Genomic DNA, 20,731 nt, shown 5'->3' on the forward strand with positions numbered 1-20,731 from the left:
ATTATCAGGATGTTGTAATCATATAGCCAGATTCGCTACAGGCATGGCTTTTAGGGCCCACCATTGCCAGAACCTCAAAGCACTGGGATGGCTAGAGTATCCTACCCTTCTACAGTTCAACCAACTTATAGTAGTGCATAAAATACTCCATCAACCTGATAACACCCCTGCCCTCAAAAATATTCTCACCCCTCATAGTGCTCCCAGGCCATTACGCTCAGCTATTAAACTATTGATACTGACCCAAAAATCCAACAACTCTGCAGGCGATGCTATATTTGCCAACTCAACTGGTAGAATCTGGAATCTACTCCCTACTACAGTTACCAAGGAAACCTCACTACTCCTATTTAAAAGAGAACTCAAAAAATACCTCACATCTCATTGGCTGTGCTCTTGTTCTAAACCTAACAGCTTCACTCATACATGTCTTGCTACCTAACCTGCTGTTTAGCCAAGTATCTATGCCTCATAGCATTTGAATGTCTAAGCACTGTAAATTATGAAATCTGATTGTATTCTATGTTCACATTTTCTGATACGTCTCTGCCAATCAGATGTAAGTCTGCACATTGTGTATATTTATATCTGCCTGTATTCTTTGTCTATATTTTTCTAAAAATGTCTGCCTGAGTTTATCATTCAGTGATGTTTGTACTGTCTCTTTTTTGGTATGTGGAGCTTTTCTCCCTGGGCCTCCACTGAAAATGGACATATATCCAGTCGGACTATCCCAGTCAACAAATATAAAATAAAATAAAAATAAATAATTATGTGATAAGGAGAAAAGAAATGGATGAGTACTAATGATATTTGAACTCAGTCAGAGGTATAAGAAATAAAATATAACTAAGGGCACGGAGAATGAAATTTAGGTGTGTGTAATGGTATGAAGAGCAGATGAGGTAGTTGTAACATTTCTGTGGGTGACAGGGGTGAAATCCTATCAGAAATTATTATTGTGATGGTTATGTTGCTGCAGTTAGTGGTCCTGTTGATAGTATGGAATTTGAATAGGGAGGGGTACACCAGTATAAAGGAATTGATGTCAGGGATGGGGGGTGAGGAATGGGGGTAGGGTAGAGAGCAAAGCATAGTGGAGCAGGATCAGAGTCCTGCGTGAAAACCAAAATACAGGCTAAGCAAAAGGTAAGTAAACGTGTATTAATAGACTAGGACACAACTATAACAGTGGCAGTATTAAAAACTACCTGCAAAAAAAAAATAGATAATATTAACAAAAAAATAGAGAAGATAGTATGAACAGGAGTCAGAACAAGATAATGTGTCAAACAGCAGTATGAGGCTGCAAAAGGAGACAGAATTAAGGCCAGCCCAGATAGGAGAAAGAAGACAGGGAATTGGGATGTAGAAGTCAGGAGTTAGATACAAGTAGCAGAAAGGGGACAGACAGCAACCGAAAGAATAGCTTACAGTGTCTAGGTTAATGCAGTAGATTAATAAATATTCTCCAGTAGAAAAGGAACTATGTATAGAATGTATTCTTAAGACCCCTCAGTATTAGTACAGTAAGGTGAAAGGGGGCAGTTGCATCATTTACAATAAAGGGATGGTCCTTACTTAAGGCATGCCTTTGTAACATGTTTTACTGTATTAATGCCCTCTGCAGCCAAATGTATTATTTGTCCATTTATTGTACTGATTTATATTTGGCATTGGTTAATATATTTCTTTGAGGTATTATATTGCTGAATATCTTTTCCAATGTAACGTTCTGTTTAATTTGTTTTCTACTTCTAAATTCTTTTTTATTCAGTATAACTTCTGGTTCTTGTGTTTTATCATACACATGAAACTTTTGAAATCAAATATAAAAAACACAGAATATCTAAAACAAATCATAATAAAAGAGAAAAAAGAGAATTCTTGATGGTTCCTAATCTGGCTTTCAAAATATGTTAATATTCAAGAAATACATAATATTATATATCACATTTCAGGTGCTGTAGTTCATGTACAGACTATATTAAAAACAAGTCATGGAATTTATTCTGCTTAGTTTTAAACTTAGCTCTTGTTCACTCCTGATAACTTATTTGAAATTGTTATGGTCTTATGTTTCAGGCATTGTTGCAACTTTCTTTTTATAATTTGCTTGGTAAAATTGGACTTTCTGGTTCTTTTAAAGGTATGGACAGCTAAGTGGCATGGTGGAGCCCTTGGCAGGTGTATTTGGTGCTTTTGCTGTGTCCCTCGCAGAGCCTTTGCTCCCCTATGCCTTAGCTTTTGCTGCTGGAGCTATGATATATGTTGTCATGGATGACATCATACCTGAAGCACAAACCAGGTGAGGAGACTATTCATCTTCAGCAATATATAAATGGTAAAATACTGACTGTTATTTTAACTTGTGGTGATGCATGGTCAGATCATAAAATTAATATATTTACTGACAGGGACTTGTTAAACATAGATATAAAAGCCTAATCAGCACCTGGATTGGTGATGAGAGTTATAATTCCTTGGAATTACATAAATTATGTTTCTGACTATTCTTATGTTTCTCTTCTGGACCCTTTTACCTTCTGTGGAAACATGAGATATACCATAGACCTGAAACTTAGCCATAGGCCAAGAGTGTTATAGCACTAGATTATAGTATGATTAGATTTCTGGTCAGGTAAAGGCCATCATATTGGAAATGTTCTTTCCCTGTATTAGCACATTAAAACATGTTATCACTGTATTTACCAAAGAAGTAACAATAGCGTATGTGAAATGGAAGTGTATATAAACCACAGGAAGTGTCTGGGACAAAAACTAATGAAGTCTACCATACTGTTATTTGCTGTAATATATAGCATGCATCATAGCCTGAAAGAGACAGACATATCTCTGCCACCTCTTTAATAAGAGAAGTAATAATTAATATAAATATAACAAAGAGAACAACGCTGCTACTACATCGACATGTGTATGGCAGTACTGGTGACCAAGTGTACACACACACACACACACACACACACACACACACACACACACACACACGTCTGTAGACAAAACAAATCAGAGAGGAGGCTGCACAATCTTGATTCAAACCAAAATGCAGAACTTAAGCTGCTTAGTGCTAGTTGTATATTTTATCATGCGTACAACTTTAATCCCTGATATAGGTTGGTAGCTGTACAGTAGACCACCTGCAGTCATGATGGTGACCTTTGCAGTGGTGTAGAGGGTAGGAGTTTTTTACACAGTAATTGCACATGGTGTTGATCATTATTGTTTGCTTAATAGCCAATATGAGCACAAGATATTTGGTTTATCCCAGAAGAGTCATATGTGTTGTAGAGCAACACAGGTAAACCACACAATACCAAGAAGTCACACTTGATAGGCATTTGTGAGGCAACAAGAACACGTGCCTAGCACACTGGCACAATGTGTGGAAATGGATAGGCTGGGGGAATCACAGAATGAATAATTGGAACAACATTGACATTACTAACAGCAAGAAATACCCATGATCTTACTTGTGTGCAGCTACTGAAATAGATGGCACCAAAAATATGCAGCTATCTGTGCATGATTTAGGCCCTCATCTGCCTTCACATTGATATATATGCCTTCTGTTGCTGCTTTGCGCATTGATGCAGAAGCAAACAAGGGAGGGTTAAGGAGTGCGATACCATTCCGTATATAAAAATGGCTGATACTCTTACCATTTTTGCCAGAGCTAGCCTACTCTGATTAAGTTTAAGCCATGCAAAGTAGATGTATCCTAGTAATTAAAGCAAAGACTGCTATCTTCGTGTCACTAAGTGAATCTGGATACATGTTCAGGTGCCTGGATTTGTAGTGCTGCATTGTATGGAAGCTGCATTTGTCTGGCAGTTTCAGTAGCTGCACTGGTGCTGACTGGTGAGTGTTGTTTACTGCCTAGTGTGCCAACAGGACCACTCATGGCTGATGTTTTACATCAGTAGTATGAGGACCTGCTACATCTTCAGTAAGGCACACCAGGATTCTGAAATACCAGATTGTGTACCAAGTGTCTTTTTTGTCTACGTCTGGAACATGATCACAAATCTTGCTCAGTCTGTCAATCATTCATTACAAAAACACTTATGTCTAGGCGTTCTACTGTCAACACCTTTCTCAAGTCCCAACATCTTAAATGCTTAGACCATTCCAAGATGGCTAACTCTGCATCCTCAGAGTTGCCTTTATCACCAAATAAAAAAACTTGAGGCCTCAAATGGATCTGCAGTCCAATGTTCTGACTTTGGCATACCAGCTGAGTTTGCAGAACCTGCGGTATGTCAGGCTACTTCTCGGTTTCTTGCTACTGAGACCCCTGTGAGGGTTGTTATGGCTCCTCAGCCCTTACAGACTGCAGATATGTCTGAGGAACAGTGTCTCATCATTTCTGAAGGATCGCATGGCATCCCTCAAATTTTAGTTAGGGAAGAGATCCCAGGCTTTCTAATAGTGGTCAGATATGCTTTCAAACCTCTGTGTCTCATTCAGGTGGATGTCATGCCTAAAAGAAAAAAAAACAAAAGACTAAGCATGTGACCTGTCCCTCAGCAGTTAGGGAGAAGGAGTGGATAGACTTCTCACAGGGGTATGGATGATAGGATATTAATCAGTCAAAGACACCTCTTCTCTGAAGAGGTACTTCAAGTCTTACAAGAGACCAGGAGACCCAGCAGTGAAAAATCTTACACTGCTAAATGGAGAAAATTTTCCTATTAGTACCGCAAACATAGTTAGAATCAAGATCCGTTCTTATCACAGGATCCTGCTGTACTGCAATACCTCTGTGAAATTCTTCAGTGAGACTTGGCCTACTTTTCCATAAAATTTCACCTGTCAGCTATCAATGTTTGCCTCCCTCTTAGCCTTCCACTTATGTCTAGGCCAAAGGTCAAGCTTTTCCTCAAGGGAACCTGCATCTTAACCAACCAAGGGCTTTGCCCCTTGGAATCTTAGTTGTGTCAGAAAAGCTGATTTTGCCTCGCTTTGTACCAGCTTCCTTCACTTCTCTAAAATTCTGCACTTGGTAAACCATCCTCCTCTTGGCTCTCACCTCTGCCAGAAGAGTTTCTGATTAATGAGCTCTCATGGCCATTCCCCATTTTTCTTATTTTTCACAAGAACAAGATGACTCTCAGGGCTAATCCATCCTTCATGCTTAAGGTAATGAGCGAGCTGTCTGTCATTCAGGTTATTCACCTTCCCACTTTCTTTCCCAGTCCCCAAAACAGGGAGAAAGGATCTTATACTCTCTACACATTCACAAGCAACTCAGAGTTTACCTTGGCAAAACTAAATCCTGCAGAAAGACTGACCAGCTGTTTGTATCTTTTATGACCCCTGAGCTGCACCCGCCAGTTTCCAAACTATTGCAGCCCAGATTTTTAAGGCTATCTCTTTCTGTTAGTCACACTGTGGTAACACCTTGCTTTCCTGTCATAAAGCACATTCCACTAGGGCAGTGACTTTCTCATGGACTATCCACAAAGGAATAGACTACAGGTCTGTCTTGGAGGCAGCCACCTGATCCTCTGTACATATCTTTTCCAAACATTACAAAATTGATGCTTTCTCCAGAACTCGGGTAGAGTTTGCTAGGTGAGTCCTATCCAGACTGCTGGACAACATTTCTACGCAGTGATCAACCTCCGTTCCTTCCTCTTTCAGCCCTGAGAATCACCCATATGTCAGGAATACTGCAACAGGGATTTCAGTCAGGACATAGTACAGTTATGTAAGAACTTGCCGTAACAGTAGATGTCCTACTGATCACTATGGCAGCATTCCTTCCCACCCTCCAGCTCCTCTTCTGTTTCACTTCAATCTTTGGTTTTCCTCTCTCCCTTTGCTGTGTTTCATGGGCCCTGAGGACTTTTCTTACCAGTTTGAGCTACACCCCTCCTAGTTGACCATTCTCCCTCTCTGTAGTCTTCAGGCCACTGCCTTGGAGATAGTCTGAGAATCTTTGCTGCTATATCCATCTATATACCCCTACACATGTAAACTGAGGTCATGTGTTGGATGTACAAGTTAAGGAAGGTAAAGCTTTGGTACCCTGGCTGGATGTTAGCAATGACCACCCATACGTCAGGAGTACTGCAACAGGGATCTTATTCACTGTTATGGTAAGTTCTTACACAACTGTACTTTCTTATCACTGTTATCCTTTGGAATATGGTGTTAATCTGATCTGTTTTTATACTGTGCCAGTTACATCACAGATACCCTTCTCCAGAGCCAGTTTGAAACACCTCTGCATCATTACTAAAGTTTTTATTTCATATGTTGCACTCTGCAAACACTTTTGTAATATAGTTCTGTAGTAAATCTGTGTTAGATTAAATGAAAGAAAAAGGCATATATGAATTATAATGCATGTTTAATGCTTTGTTTTCAGTTGTATCAAAAGTAAACATGGCTTTGATATTTTGTTCCTCTAATATAGTGTCTTAAATTTACATGAGATGCTCATGTTTGCCTTGCGTACACCCATGACTACAGTTTTGACTCTTGGGAGGGTAGTACTCTGGAAATAGTCATAAAGATGGTGTCCAGGTTACTGTAACAGCACTCTTGCATATATTTGATAGTTTTATAGAAGAACTGTTTGCAGCTATGAAGACAGAATTTCAAACTCAGCTCTACTTTGGTGAAATATTAAAACAAATAAAGTTAATATTTTACTTTTTACAAAATATGACAAATACTGCTGTTTGCCCAGATTCACCAAAGGCCATACAGTAAGCTATGGTATACATTTCCCTTTTGGTACATAACGTGAAAAATGTTCTGGCCTGGTTATTTTTTTTTTGCTTTTTAGAAGATGAGTCATTTTTGCTTTAAAATCATAGCTCTGCCCAGGCGCTCATGGGGCAGTGTTGCTACTGGTCTGCTGACAATGTAGATCCCATATTATACCTGTAAACCCAGTTTAGTGAAAAAAGGCATACGGCTGTAAGGTCAGTGAACTTAGTCTATATGGCAGACCAATTATGGCTGAAAAGCAGTTGGAAAATCAACAAAAGGTATGTCTGTCACTGGAACTACTGTCTTTACATCAAGGCACTACTGTGATTATATCACTACAAGACTATGCCACATGTGGGCCAACATCAGTAATGTGTATACCACAAGGCAGGGATTCCTCATTATATAAAACATTATTACATCATGCATTATAAACTAAATTTACTTTATATTCTCTTGTATAGATATTTACATAGATATACATAACTACATTCCACATAACGGAAACAGAAATACTTTTTGAAACTCTCAATCGCAACTAAAAACAAATGAAATGCTGGTGTTGTGGCAGCAGGTGATCAATCATGTACTAAAAACCAAAAACAACACCTATCATATCAACAAGACCACAACAAACCTTATAGACGATTCGTAGTGCTTTCATTTAATAATTACAAAGAACTTCATCAGAAAAAGTCAACCCCAACTCTTTTTGCCACAGCTAACACTTCGACTTTTAATTGCATTGTTCAAACTGCATCTTTTATTGTATTATATAAAATCTCTTGAATCTTTCCTACCAAAATAAACCATACCTCCTGAAAAATATTTTGTCATATTTCTGCACTTTCTTATCCCATTCCTTTTTACAATCAGAATACGCTATAAGATCCATATTTATGTTCTTTATTACTTTTCTTTTATACATTTTATTACATATTCCCAAAATTGATTTACTCTAATACATACCATTAAAAAAGCCTACCATCTTTTTCAGCATTAACAAGTTTTCACCTACACTTCCTTTCATTATATAGTTTGTATTTAAGTTTTTCCTTTCACTTATAAATTTATTTAAAGATATTCACAACAAAAATCATCCCATTCAGTAATAATAATTTGTTAACCAGCTAAGCCCACCGGACGAACAGTCCCTTTTCAGGGGTGACCTGGGAGCAATGTCTAGCTAAGTAAGTTTTTCAAGGTCACACAGTAGACAAATGAGGACTGAAGGAATTAAACCCTTTACCACAGGAACTACAGCTAACAGTCTTCTTAACCCTCTATGCTATGCTATGCTATGTCAAGAATCTCAATGGCAACACTCAGATCTGCTCTGAGCTACAGCACAATGGCTCTAAACATACAGAACCAACCGATATTGCCAAAATCCTGGCAGATAGGTTCAGTGCTATCTTTACTCCTCTCTCACCCTCCAAAGGGCCCATCTTAATACCAGAAAAATACAAAGCTCCTGTAATCATGGATGAACAAGTAAAGACTGCACTCTCCAAAGCCAAGAACACAGCATCCATGGGACCAGACAACATCCCAGGCTGCATACTGCACGAACTACAGAACGAACTGGCACCCCACCTAAGTACCATATTCAGTCATAGCCTCACCTCAGGCTATGTGCCTACTGAATGGTGCACAGCGATGGTTATCCCACTCCACAAACGGGGTGCCACCACGGACCCCGGAAACTACTGTCCCACGAGCCTGGTCTGCAAGGCCATGGAATGTATCATCTTGGAGCTTATAAACAAAGACATAGGTAACCACCAAACCCTGGACCCCACTCAGTTTGGGTTTGTAAAAGGCAGATCATGTCTACTAAACCCGATTGACTTCTTTGAAGTAGTCATTAGAGCCGTAGACAAGGGCAAGGTAGTGCACACAGCCTATCATGACTTCGCCAAGGCTTTCGATACCATCCCCCATTCTGGAATTATAGATAAACTCACTAAACTGGGCATAAATCCCTATGTCACAAGATGGGTGGCCAACTGGCTCACTGACAGAACCCACACAGTAAAAGTAGCTGACTCCAAGTCCGACTTCAGACCAGTGACGAGTGGAGTACCACAGGGTTCGGTCCTGGGTCCCCTCCTGTTCGGCATCAACTTCTATGAAGTGCAGCCAACACAGAAGGTCTTTGGCTAACAAAGTTTGCAGATGACTGCAGACTGAGAGCCATAATAGAATCACATAATGATGTAGACATTCTACAAAAGGGCTTCACAGAGACAGATGCTTGGTGTCAAAGTCATGGCCTCAAGCTCAATGCCAAGAAGTGCATTGTCATCCCCTTTGGGAAAAACTCAGTATCCATGAATTACCACATAGGCAGTAGCTCACTAAACACTGAAAGTGTGAAAAGAGACCTCAGGACATAGGTGGACAGTAATCTCTCCTTTGATAACCACATCACCACAGTAGTCAGGAAATCCTTCTACGTGGCACACCTCATCACAAAAGGGTTCTCCTCTAGAAAAAAAGAGGTCATTGTTCCTCTCTACTCATCCCTCATCAGACCCATTATAGATTACAATGCATGTATCTCACAAGATACCTACAGCAATTGGAAAGGCCACAGAAATACCTCACTAAGAGGATTACCAGCCTCAAACAGATGCCATGCGCAAACCGTCTCAAAAATCTCCATCTCTACTCTGTTGCATATCGCCTACTCAGAGGCGATCTCTGCCTAACATACAAAGCTATGTCAAACCCAGAGCTGTTGGACATGCTACACTTAAAGAAATCCCAATCTCTCTGAACCACATGCTCTAGGAACCTAAACTTTGTCACCACAATAAACAGAACATGCTGGAGGGATAGATTCCTGTCCCAGAGACTTCCCATACTCTGAAACAAACTACCCATTCATGTCAAGCAAAGCTCCTCATTGACCCTCTAAGAAAAATCTTGACGACTGGATGGGAAATAGAAAATTCACCCCAGGGATCACTTCTGCAGCACTGCTTGACAGGGGCACAGGAAAATAATTTTCTTGGGTGACGAAAGCCAGGGAACCTTTTTGGCTAGGCTTATATAGGCCCCAGGGCCGATAGCCTAGTACCTGTCTATGAACCTATTCTAATTCATATACTTCTTTATGTAATATTTCCTGATAATTTCTTACTTCTAATGAGCTTATAACCTTCTTTCACTTATCCATACTTAACTTTCACAATATTACTTCCTATGAGCTTAAAATCTTCTTCCACTTATGCATACACAAACTATTACAATATTTTTTATATTTACATTACTTATATTTATGTTATTTTTTCCCAACAAATTGTCATCCTTATCTTTTAATTTAATACAAAAACTTATGCAGCAATGCTAAAAAAAATACTTAATGCAACAAACCCATTCTATATTTTTCCCTACTATAAATAATTGTGTCCTCTTTACTGGGCTAATCTTCAGAACCCAGAAGGAATTAAAACCTTTCCAATTCTTTTTCTTTCTTTCCTTTTTTACAGTTAACATATACATACTTACCAAATATCCTGCTAACCCCTTCAAAGTTTCATTAATTAAATGCCTCTTACTAAATAAATACTAAATATTTTCCATAAATGTAAAACTTCTTCAATTTTCTGAATCACCTCATCCCTTATCTTCTACATGTTGTACAAAATATATCCCTGATTTTTTGCTATCTTTCGTTATAAAGTAAATGATACCCAAGTTAACAATATCTCCAAATTCTTTACTTGTTTCATTATTTATACGTAACTGCATACCCCTTAACTTCCTCTCTTTTTTCAACAAATACAGCATTCAAAACATATTTTATCAGTCAGTACCTCATTGTCTGCTTAATTTAAAACCTTTGGAATGAGCACTCCTACTTTGATTCGTTCCTTGCACATTTCACCTTTCCTGCACTTCTGTATATCACATCATTCATTACTAAACAAAGTAATACCTCACTTACAGGGCATCTCTGTATACTTCTGTCATCCATATTTTTTCTTACTTTTACCCATCAATTTACTTTTACCCATCAATTTAGTAGCAGTTTAACCCTGGAACTTTCATAAATGACACCTAATAAATTTATAAAGCTCTCCTCAATACCATAACTCTATAATATTTCCCAAACATTTGTGTGATTTAAATTATCAAATAACTGCTGTCTCAAATTCAATTATTCTAACCTCTCTTTTGTATATAGGTTCATAGATTAGTACTAAGCTAACTGCCCTTGCGAGCCATTTTAAGCTTAGCCAATTATACCTTGTGGGACTCAAACCCAGCACCTTGTGTTTGTAAGGCAAACACCTTAACCGTTAGGTTATTTCCACTGTGACTTTCCTAACCATAATTATCATCTCCATCACATGCTGCCCTGACACTCTGTAATACCCCTCCATACAAAATATCTGTTAGGCCCTTCATGACTCTGATTTGTAGTATTTTCATTAAAAGTTTGTAATCAGTATTTCATAATAAAATAAGATTCCAGTTTCTTTTCTCTCCCTTATAATATTTATTCCATTTATACAGCACTACTATTTGTTCTTCTTTCTTATTTTAATTCCATTTTAACAATTCATTCATATCATCCAAGAAATTGTTTTATCTCTCTGCCAAATCTTATAAAAATATAACCTATCCAGTGCATTGTATGAACACTGGTTTATATAAAACCCAATACAAAGTTCAAGTCTTGCATGTAATATCTTTTTCTACCTGATTCCTCTTCTCTTTTCCCTTGATCATATACATCCAATGTACATTCATGTGTTATTTTCATAATTTTGACTTGTCTGTATGTTCCTTTTACACTTTCATTTTGTATCATCAAACACCAAATCCATGACAATCAGAATCCCTGAACCTCAAAATGTTGAAAAACTAAACTTGTAAGCCCCCCACACCCTCCAAATGTAAATACCAACCAATCACACCAACTCAAAGAAAATAGAAATCTCCCCAAAAAAGGGCATCTATGCCACTGCACACTTAGAAATCGTCCTGACAATGACTGCTCATGGAGATCAGCGTTCATTGTTGTCATAGTCAGCATTTTGTACCTCAGGCAGTTGATGCTCAAGAAATCACACTTTGTTTGTAACGTAACTATTTTTTCCGTTCTCATCATATAAAAGTTCTGTTATATTCTCCTCTCTTTTAACATGTTTACCTAATAAGGAGTCAGCTCTTCTTTCATTTGGAATAGATGTTTGTGTTTTTATACTTCCTTCATTTCTTTTCTCTTCTTCTATACTTTTCTGTATTTCTGCAAATGAAAATATCCTCCATTTTTGTATCATATTCTTCTATTATTGTTACAGTCATTTCTTCTTTTCTTCTATTTTTTATGCTTCTTTACTCAAATATTCTTTCTTAAACTTTCCTTAACCAATAAATACCGTTTGATTAAATCTGTATATAAAAATGAATTCATTGTTTCATGTTCCTCCCGTAAAATCCTAATCCTGTCCTTTATTTGTCCTGTTGAAAACACACAGCTGTTCCCAAATGGCAAACCAATAAGTATATTCTACACTCTTCTTGTTTTCCTTCCCCTTAAGCTCGTTTATCATTCTAGAAAAGAGAAAATTCAGATTCAATTCTTACCCCTCCTGTGTTGTAAACATATTTGTATTTTCTTCCTAGCTTTAAATCTCTTTTTTCAAAAAATTCCTTACATGGCATTTGTATCCCTGCTATTTTATGAATATCATAATTAAAGTCTCCCACCAGTGCTGTTTGCATATTTACCAACAACAATTAACTAATTAAAAAAATACCCTTTTAATTTAAGGTGCTGCGGTAGCATTATCGCCTCATAGCAAGACGTTGTCCCGTTCGATTCTCAGCTAGAGCATCTTCTGTGTGGAGGCATACATGAATGGGGCATGCCTTCGTTGAAGGTTGTACGTCAGGGCTGGTAACCTGGTACGTAAAAATCCACTACCAATCATTAGCGGACCGGAGTTCCGCTGTGGCGAGCCCTAACTGGGAAAAGCCGAAAGACACAAACACAAACAAACCCTTTTAATTTAATTCACAAATCCATAAATAATTATCTCATTATCCACCACTTATTCTTCTGTCCAAAAAACAAACCTGTCCCAAATTTTGTAGCTATTGTATTGAATATTCTTATATGTTTATCTGTAAATAATATTGCTAGGCTTGGATTCCTCTCAGCTACCAGTGGCCAAACACTTTTGCTAGGCCGCAACCTTGCATAGTGTTCCTTTTTTTTCCATCTTGTGTATCTTAAATAAAATAAACCTAAAATATAATTGTTTTCAGTATACAATTTAATAAATTACTAACCTAATATCACTAGGCAAGCTATTCACATTTAATGACAGAATGAATATGTTATCTGTAACCTTTTGTTTTATATTTTTCCCTTTTGTCTTAACTTTTTTCTTTTATGAAATTTTATCGATATTGTCCCCTTCCCCCCTTTTTAAAACATTCCATGTTAAAAGTTGTCAATCTCGCCTTCATTCTTGCTGGATGGGTTCGGAGCCGACCCTTGGCTCCGACTCGGCCTATACTAAAGCTCGAGAGCTATTTATACCAGCTGGAGGCTACCCTATATCCCACAATGCTAGGCGCTAACTACCCAGATCTCGTTTGCCGCTTACAGTTGCGAGGTGCGTTTATTACCGGCTCTGCAGGTTAGATATTATAATTTTTGAATTTCTCCCTTTTAGTCAGATTTTCAGTTAGTTTTTTGTTAGCGACCATCCCATTAGCTTCCCTTCATAGCTAATCCCCTTCCAGTCCCTTTTAATCCCTTATCCTAACCCTTTATTTGGTTAAAAGGTTAGGCCTTTGGGCCTATTCCTCTTTCTTTAACTCGTCAGTTTAAATTGTTGTGTGACTGACTTAGCTTGTGTTAAAGGGTGTGTGTGTGTGTGTGTGTGTGTGTGTGTGTGTGTGTGTGTGTGTGTGTGTGTGTGTGTGTGTGTGTGTGTGTGTATTTTTTGTACTTTTTAGGATGTCTAAAGACACCAGGGTCTCAGGCTTTAAGAAGTGTGACTCGTGCTGTCAGAAAATGTCGCTGACAGATGGTCACACTTCTTGTGTTTATTGCCTGGGCCCTCTGCACCTGCAGGACTCTTGTTCGGTCTGTCATGCATTCAGTCCAAGAGTCCTGCAGGAACACAGAAATAAGTTAATTTTGAGGGGCTTATTAAAGCCTGAAGGTTTCCCGAACAAGTCATTGTCGGGGAAGCCTTCGAAGCCATCTAAGCCGTCGGCTCCGTGTTCATAGCCTTCAACTGGTGGTGCTCTGACTGCTGCTACATCGGCTCCGGCTGGAGCCAATGTTTCCAAGACACAGTCTTCCTCATCGGCTCCGGCTGGAGTCGACGTTTCTCAAATTCAGTCTTCTACATCGGCTCGAGCCGGAGCCGATGATTCTAGGACTCAGTCGCGCCGATAGTGGTGTCAGCGCCATCTGCTAGCCGTAAACGGTCCAGGTCTCTGTCCTTGGAATCTGTTCACTCAGCTCTGAGGTCTCACTTACTCTCGGAGCGGAGCCATCAAACCCATTCCTCTAGGTCTTCCAGGCTCTCGGACCATGACCTCGAGAGGGTGGTTAGTAGACTTCTTAAGTCTCAGGCACTAGCTCAGATGCTCCATAGCCCTTCTCAACAGACAGTGGCTATTCCCACCCCATCTTCGATTCCTCTTCCGACTCTTCCCCTGAGTTCGGAGCCAGAGCTTGTGGGAGCCATGGCCGTCGACACGTCGGAGCTGATACTTCACCTTTCGGCTCCGTCATCAGCTCTGGTCTCTTCCGTGGTCCCATCCTTGGAGGGATCTGGGTGCATGGACTTCCTCGTCGGCTCCGAGGGGGTGAGTGGCATCGGACCCTTGTCTGACCCCATTCTCCCTCTCGGAGCTTCAGCGCTGGTAAGTTCAGCCCGGGCATCAGCTTCGGAGCCGTCCCTCTCGGTGCCGGGAGGGGTCCTTATCTCTTCGGAGCGGGGACCTTCTACCCTGCCTGATAGGGGCGTCTTTGAAGTCATGAGGAGCATGCTGGCCCCTGTGCCTGCGCCACGGTCGGCTCCCTCAGCTCCTCCTTCTGTAGTGCCTGCTGCGGTCTCTACCCACCCTCTCATTCCTGACCGTAGAGATCCAACGCCTCAGGTTTCCCGATTGGGAATATCCTCCTCTTCTGAGGTTTCCCCTGATCCATCAGGGGAACCCCCTCAGAAGAGGAAATGTAAGAGGAAGCATGTGGACTCCCCTGAGTCCATTACATCAGATACCGACTTGGATGAGTCGGAAGGGTCCCCACAGTCCCCCTCTGAGGATGTCTCCTTTTGAGACATCCTTGAGATCCTGAAGCAGAGGGGGAACTGGTCTACCCTTAATCCTTCCGAGGATGAGTCGGTTTACCTAGAGGCGTTTGGCTCTCGCCCTTCCACCTCCTGGGTGTCTCCGCCCTTTGACCCCCTCATGGAAGTGGTGGCATGGAAGGCATGGACGGCCCCTGATACGATGAAACCTACCCCACGGAGGCCTTCAAAATTCATAACAGCCCCTTTGGACAAACGGTTGATGCCATGGTGGTGGCTGCAGCCACTAAGAAGGAACTGGCTGATCCTTCAGTACCTGTCCATCCTCCTAACAAGGAGTCTAGGACTATGGATAGGTACGGCAAGCGGATGTTTTCTTCAGCGAACTTTTCATGCGGTCGCTGAATTATCTGTACCACTTCACCCGCCTTCAAAGAGACATGCTCAAAGAAGTGGGTTAGGCCTTACAGAATCCAACAGTTGCGGGGTCTCAGGACAAAATAAACTCCCAGCTGGCAACCCTGAATTCCATTGTCAACTCCTCCATGCGGCTTATTTCCTATGCGGCCAATGGGGCGAGTAGGGCTGCAGGCACAGGCGTGGCCTTACGGCGTCACGCCTGGATGCGGCTTTGTAACTTTGCAGACCCCTTTAAGGCATCCTTCACTAACTCCCCCTTTGACGGTTCAGCTTTGTTTGGACCTCAGGTGAAGGATACTTTGACCCGATGCGAGCAAGAAGGCAAGACTCTCTCTGCCATGGGAGTCCGTTTTTCTACCCCGTCTAGACCATACCCTAAGAGTCAGAAGGGTGGGAAAATGTGGTTCCGTAAACCACAAGAGGTCGCGCCTGACGCAAGAGGTCAGTTCCCATCTAGAGGCAGGGGGGGGGGACAATAACAGATGCCACTCTAGGGACAGAGGAGGTTCGCAAAATCAGGGTAGCAGAGAGTCTCTTTCTGACACACCCTTCCAGCATCCCTGAAAAGCTGCCCGGCTGTCCGCCTTCGGAGACAGTCGGGGGAAGGTTATCACTGTACCCAGAAGCCTGGCTTTCACTCACCCAAGACAAATGGGTACAGTTGATTATATCCGAGGGTTACAAAATTCCTTTTATCCACACCCCAACTCAGCCAAAAGGACCCCTCCCAGACGTTCCACCCAGTTTAAGGGAACAAGCAGTACTAGAATATCAAAACTGCTAACAAAAAGAGCCATCCAGCCAGTCCCAGCAGACCAACAAGGATCCGGAATCTACTCCAAGTTCTTTTTGGTACCAAAGAAGACGGGACTGGAGACCAATATTGGATCTCAGCAGACTAAACAAGTCTGTAAGAAGAATGAAGTTCCGGATGGTCACGCTACAGTCCATTCTACCCCTTCTGGGTCAGGACGATTGGATGTGCTCAGTAGACCTTCAGGATGCATACTACCACATCAAGATGCACAGGTGCTCCAGGAGGTTTCTCCGCTTCCGGCTGGGAGACAGTCACTATCAGTTCAGAGCCCTGCCCTTTGGTCTCACTACAGCCCCCCGAGTGTTCACCAAATGCATGGCAGCGATTACGGCTCATCTCAGGCATCAAGGATTCCAGGTTTTTCCATATCTAGACGACTGGCTCCTCACTGCCACCACCAGGCGTCAGCTTCTCCTCTCCAGAGATTACACCATTCATACTTGCAAAGGGCAAGGTATCTCCATAAATTTCGAAAAGTCTGCCTTGTCGCCTTGTCAGCCTATTACCTTCATAGGCGCCACCTTGGACACAGTCCGGCTCTCCGCAAAACTAACCGAGCAAAGAGTTCTAGATATTCACAGGCATGTTCACATCCTTCTTCAGAACAACAAAATCCAAGCCAGGTTTGTCCTGAAGGTATTAGGTCTCATGGCGGCAGCCATTACTCTACTTCCCCTAGCTCGCTTTCATATGCGGATCCTTCAGTGGATGCTTTTTTCCCAGTGGTCCTTTGAACAGCTTCCAATGTCACACAACATTCTAATAACCCTGTCTTGCAAGAAACACCTTTCTTGGTGGATGGTCTCCCCTCAAGTCCTTTAGGACAGACCATTTGTTCCTTCTCCGCCAGTCGCCGGGGTGACAACGGATGCCTCCCTGATCGGGTGGGGGGGGGGCATTTTCAGGGCAGGACAGTCCAGGGCACATGGCAACCTTTCGAGTGCCACCTGCACATAAATGTCTTGGAGATGAGAGCAGTACTTTTAGCGTTGCAAGCCCTTCAGGACTCTCTTCCTATCGGGACTATTGCAGTTCAGACGGACAATATGTCTGTAGTGTGGTACATCAACAAGCAGGGCGGAAACAAGTCCTATCCCTTATGTCGAGAGGCACTCAGACTTTGGCAGTGGGCGATCTCCTCTCAGCGGTTTCTGATAGCAACGCACATCCCCGGGAAGTCCAACATCATAGCGGACAGGTTGAGCAGAGCCATTGTCATGCCACACGAGTGGTCTCTCAAACAAGCAGTAGTGGAAGAAATTTTTCAGAAATGGGGTCGACCTTGCTGCGATCTTTTTGCAACACCTCAAAACAGCAAGTGCCACGACTTCTTCACTCTCTTCCCGGCCACCCCCCCAGAGACGCTCTAGTCCACGATTGGCCCCGGGGACTTCTGTATGCCTTTCCCCCCTTTCCATTAATCACTCAATTGATTCAGAAAGCTACCACCGTAATCCTCATTGCTCCTTACTGGCCTAGTCAGATATGGTTTCCATTCCTGCATCGTTACCTCCTGGGGCAGCCCTGGCATCTGGACCCAGTGCCAGATCTCTTGACCCATCAGTCGGGACAGCTGCACCACTCCCTCCAATCTCTCAACCTCACAGCTTGGTTGCTCCAATTCCAGCCCTAGCCAGGATTCCCCTTATTTCCCATTCTGTGCGTGACATACTTATAGCTTCCCTAAAGTCATCTACCAGAAGGATTTATGCCAGCAAGTGGAAGCATTTTTCCTTCTGGGCAGGAGCTAGAAATATAGATCCTTTTACTGCCCCTATCCAATCAGTCCTAGACTTCCTAGCCAAACTGTTTCACTCAGGGTCTTCTTCCTCCACCATCAGAGTACAGTTAGCAGCTATTTCGAACTTTCATGCAGGCTTTTCGGACTCCAGTATCATGTCCCATGAGCTTTGTAAAACCTTTCTTAAAGGTATCTTTTTGCTTAAGCCCCCAATCAGGGACTCCCCACCGCAGTGGGACTTAAATTTGGTTCTAACTTCCTTGATTCTTCCCCCCTTTGAACCTGCGGCTTCCTGCTCCTTGAAATTGCTCTCTTGGAAGACTCTTTTTCTAGTCGCCATAACATCTGCGAGAAGAGTACCAGAACTTCATGCCCTTTGCATTCATCCACCTTATCTAGTTTTCCATAAAGACAGTGTGTCCCTCAGGACTAACCCGTCCTTTTTACCCAAGGTTTCTTCTGAGGCAAATCTAAACCAGACTATCGGTCTTCCAGTTTTCTTCCCCAACTACGCCAACAGAGCGGAACAAAAGCTGCATTTTCTGGACGTTCATCGTCAGCTCTGTTACTATCTGGATAGAACCAAGCAAGCTAGGAAATCTGAGCAGCTCTTCCTATCTTATGCAGCAGAGAAGAAAGGCCTTCCAGTTTCCAAAGTAACCCTTTCTAGATGGCTGACCTCTGTGATTACTTTCATCTATCAGCTCAGACGCCAAAAGCTACCGTCAAGGCCCAGGGCTCACTCAACTAGAGCATTAGCCACGTCAATAGCTTTTCAGGCTAGATTACCAATAGATTCCATTTGTGCGGCAGCCACTTGGGCCTCTCCTCATACCTTTATCTCTCATTACAAATTAGACATGGCCTCCCGAAGCTGGGCTAATTTTGGTTCCACCGTTCTCAAGAGTCTGTTCCGATGAGCCACCCAGGGTGAAGGTGCTAGGGACGCGGTCCTATCCAGCAAGAATGAAGGCGAGATTGACAACTTAACTTTGAGAAGTTATGTACCTACCATAACGTTCCATGTTAGTTGTCTTCTTCTCGCCTTCTTTCTTGTGTCCCACCCCCCATCCCCCTAGCCTGGACAGACCTAAGGATCCTTGGGGATCTTCTTCCTGCCTCAGTATTGCCCCCTTGGCTATCCTTACTGGTAGCTATAGGTCTAGGTGACTTTCGAGTGAGGTTTCCTCTCCTCCTTATGTTGGAGATCAGAATTGCTATAGTTTCAGCTATCAAACGAGATCTGGGTAGTTCGCGCCTAGCATTGTGGGATATAGGGTAGCCTCAAGCCAGTGTAAATAGCTCTCGAGCTTTAGTATAGGCCGAGTCGGAGCCGAGGGTCGGCTCCAAACCCAACCAGCAAGAAAGAAGGGCGAGAAGAAGACAACTAACATGGAACGTTATGGTAGGTACATGACTTCTCATTTTGAATCCTAATTTTCTTCTTTGCTCCCACCCCACCTCTACTTCGGTACCCAAACTGTCATACCTGTTTCTGGTTCTGAATTCTTCAGTATCAAATAATAGCAAATTACCTTCTGCTTCCATCTGTTTTGTATTTCGTTTTTCCTCATAATTGTGAGTCTTACTCTTCTGTATAACTATGCAATTATATTTAACAGTATTTAAATCAGTAACTTATCATTACAACATAATTTTCATCTGTTAATAAAGATGCAGTCATACCATAGATCCCCTTCCTTTAACATTCAAACATTCTGGTTTACATTATTTTACTGTATGCCCCTTTTCTCAAACTGGCTGTATCATTTATATGGGCATGTATTTATCAGATGACCCAATTTCCCACAAAGAAAACTGGTATGTTCTGTTTCTAATACCTCACAACACTGTTTTTTCATTCACTTTATATACACTAGGCAAATATACAGTTTTGTTTTCTTTCATGCATAATATTATCCAGACCCCACCATCTTAGTCCATATAGTTCTGTCATCCATGGTCTTCCTCACTTCTGAAACACATCTACAGTTTTCTTTCAAAGAAAAGTCTCAAAATATTTCTAAATTACAGAAAAAAAAATTTTATCTTGCATTTATGTCTGACGCAACACAGTATTTCCACAGAGTAGTTTTCACAACATTTATAAAACTTTTGATTCTGATTTCCAGATGAAGGATAGAGTGAATACTAACTGTATTAAAACCAAACAATTTTATAATCTCGTCCCACAGTACATACTTGTTCAGTGTGAAGACCTCTCTGTCTTACACCCAAGTCAGAAGCCCTTCCTTTTCACAGAGTTTATCCTCAGCACCCTTCTTTTACCCAGTAAGCTGATTTTGTGTCTTTGCAGTAGCCTGTATCATTCTCTCACTTCTCAGCTGACTTACACCTCATTATGTCCTTGTGCTGTCCTAATGTCTTTGCTTTCCCATACTACACCTCATTATAACCTTGTGCTGTCCTAATATCTTTGCTTCCCCATACTTCCTTAGCAATTGGCAGCATGTCTGAAACTGCAGATAGTTCATTCATTGTATTTCCTTGATTTTGTAGAGAAAACTTCTGTTCCACTGTATTGCATCATGACATGGTTTTCAATGAATCTATTTTAAGCTCTTCCTGCATTTGTTTTTAGCATTTCATCATTCAGTCCATGACCACTCATCTTATCTGCCACCTGAAAAATTCCAGTCTTCACACACACAGTCACATTGCTGTACCTGACCCCTCCCTCATGTTTGATTC

The 20,731-nt window shown here is 41.5% G+C and overlaps 1 protein-coding gene across 2 annotated transcripts in view; it reads left to right on the forward strand.

The window, feature by feature from the left end:
* SLC39A11 (solute carrier family 39 member 11) overlaps positions 1 to 20,731 on the forward strand; it is a 4,193,139-nt gene that overhangs the window by 4,170,070 nt on the left and 2,338 nt on the right. For both annotated transcript variants that reach the window (XM_044085146.1, XM_044085147.1), the window contains exon 9: positions 2,150 to 2,308. In XM_044085146.1, the coding sequence (XP_043941081.1) occupies positions 2,150 to 2,308 (159 nt within the window). The remainder of the gene's footprint in view (positions 1 to 2,149; positions 2,309 to 20,731) is intronic.

The sequence above is a fragment of the Protopterus annectens genome, chromosome 10.part0, assembly GCF_019279795.1.
Source record: "Protopterus annectens isolate FY-2018-M chromosome 10.part0, PAN1.0, whole genome shotgun sequence".
NCBI lineage: Eukaryota > Metazoa > Chordata > Ceratodontiformes > Protopteridae > Protopterus > Protopterus annectens.